At 46.1% G+C, this 2,232-nt stretch overlaps 1 protein-coding gene and 1 pseudogene across 2 annotated transcripts; both read right to left on the reverse strand.

Moving 5' to 3' along the window:
• Positions 1-202: 202 nt before the first annotated feature.
• Positions 203-595, reverse strand: TEOVI_000161600 (Trypanosome variant surface glycoprotein (A-type), putative; the record flags this gene model as incomplete). Its single annotated transcript, XM_067224823.1, has 1 exon — positions 203-595. The coding sequence occupies one exon, from the start codon at positions 593-595 to the stop codon at positions 203-205; it is 393 nt and encodes a 130-aa protein (XP_067080924.1).
• Positions 596-709: 114 nt separating this feature from the next.
• TEOVI_000161700:pseudogene lies at positions 710-1,651 on the reverse strand (annotated as a pseudogene). Its single transcript has one exon. A coding segment is annotated over exon 1 (942 nt).
• Between the last annotated feature and the right edge of the window lie 581 nt (positions 1,652-2,232).

A 2,232-nucleotide genomic window follows, 5' to 3' on the forward strand; every position in this document is an offset into this window, starting at 1 on the left:
CTGTCACTCTGCTGGTGAACTTGTCTTATCCGGTGGTACTGATGTGCTCCTTACGCGTTACTTGTTCTGGATGCTGGTTTTGCAATTTTTCATGTTTTCTCTGCTGCTGTGAGATCGGCGAGGCTTTTCTTGATGTTGCTGCTGCCTTCTCCTACTGCTAGGCAGCCGTTTGTGTTGCTGTTGACAGCAGCTATTTTTTTTTCTAAAACTCGTCGATGTGGCCTTCCGCTATGCCTGTCGTGCGCGCGTTTTCTAGCGCTGTTTGCAGGTCGTTTGTCAGTTGCTTGTTCAGCAAGTCCTGAGCTTTTTTATTGAGATAGCCGCTAACTACTTTGTACGCTAGCCTCTGGGTCGCGTCGTCTTTGGTGCTTGCTACTACTTGAATTCTAAGCGTCATGGAAGCTGCCTTCTCCCATTTTACGGTGTTATCTGAAAGCGCCTGCTTGGCTGCACCTGTCGCCTGAGCTAGCGCGGCACTTAGTTGGCACATTGCTTTCCAGGCATTTTCGTGCAGCGGTTTCTTGTGCACAGCGTCTGCGATGGTCGTGGAGAGAACGTATGCACAAAAAAAGGCCCATACCAGTGATGCTGTCATATCTGCGCTTCTTTCCTTTAACTTATAGGCTGTGACGTGGTGTTACAGACTGTGTTGTGAGGTCTGTTAGCATCGTGAGATGTTCAACTATTCTTTTAATGCGGTTATGGTGGCTATGTCCAGAGTGTCTCGTAATTACCACGCTTGAGCCTCTGCTGCTTTTAGTTGGGCCTGCATTTTGGCTAGCTCCGCTCTTACGGTATATGCTTTTTTCAGTTTCTTCGTTGCTTTGAGAATGTTTTCGACCCAATTTACTTTGTGTAACGTCCCTGTTCCCACTGCCTTCGTGTAATCATTACAAGTACTGATTGCCGCGGAGCCGCTGCAGTCTGCTGCTGCACCGTTGCCTAAGACGTATCGCCCGTTGTTGGTGTTTCCTGTGAATGCTTTGTTGCCAAGCTTTGATTCTACTTGTGTGACGGCGGCTGCGAGTAGCTCCGGAGTCACAGATTTTTTGTCTCCGTCGTTTTTGCATTTTTCTACAATTGCCTTATATGCGTTGAGGCCGGCCTGGGCATTGCTTCCTTGGCCGTAGTTCGCTGCGTTTCCGCCGTTGACGCAGATGCCGGCTGTTGCCGACGCCGTGCCGCAGACGCATGCCAGGGCTTGTGCTAGATTTTGGCTTGCCTGTTTTCCGCTTCCGCCTTCGCTGCAGGCGGCCTGCCGGGTGTCGAAATTCTCTTCTTTTGCCTCGGTCGCCTCTTCGTGTCCGAAAACAGCTGCTTTTAAGAACTTTTCGGCACTTTCTTTTAAGCCTTGTAGCTCTCTTGCCTTCTCTGCTGCTGTCCCGGCTGCCACCTTTGTTGAGTTGTACAGCCTTTCTAAAGCAGTGTGTACTGCTTGTTTAGCTGGGCTGTCGGGTGGCCTGGTGTAAACTGCCAATTTGTAAGCTTTTTTCTCGTTTTTTATTGTGTTTTTTACTGTTGTAAACTCGTTCTCCGTCTTGAGGACTCCAAAGGTTCCATTATCGTAGTGTGCGTCCGGTATGGTTGTCGCGTACAGCGCCTTCACAGCTGCGGGTACTTCTGCATTTGCTTCCTGGGTATTGAAATCCGCCGCGTCGATGGTTCCTGTCGCTGCCTGATATGCTGCACAAAGAGCTTCGTACTCCTGTGCATTTTCTCGCGTCGAATGTGCCACTGAAGTCAAAGCTGCTAGTGCGGTTAGTATATTCGCTATTAGTGACCGCATTATCTATAAGTTAGTAAATTTATGGTTTTATTTCTGTTGAAATGCGTAAATTTTCGTCCAATTATAGTGGCTTGTGAGTAAGTTTGAATGTTACAGAAACCTTGCCGGTTTGTGGTGTACTTTAAGACTTCAAAGCTAAAACTTTAATTTTAATTAGAATTCACCGTGGCAGGTAAAGTTTCGTGATCAAACATCTTTGAAGTATCTTCGGAATCACTTTTTATAAGTATCAAACGAATACCATTTTTTAGAAGCGTAACTACAAATTTTGTCATACGCGAAATTAAAAATTTCCAACCTCTCGTGCAAGTTTAAATCTTTCTCAACTCTATCGTACTAAATTTATTCCCTTTTAAACACGCGTAAAAACTAAGATTTTATACAATTAATTTCGCTTTCTCCTCTCATGCAATTGGCTGACCTGGAAAATGTATAAATGGGGCTTC

Source organism: Trypanosoma equiperdum (genome assembly GCF_001457755.1).
Source record: "Trypanosoma equiperdum strain OVI genome assembly, contig: ctg_389, whole genome shotgun sequence".
NCBI classification, from domain to species: Eukaryota; Euglenozoa; class Kinetoplastea; order Trypanosomatida; family Trypanosomatidae; genus Trypanosoma; species Trypanosoma equiperdum.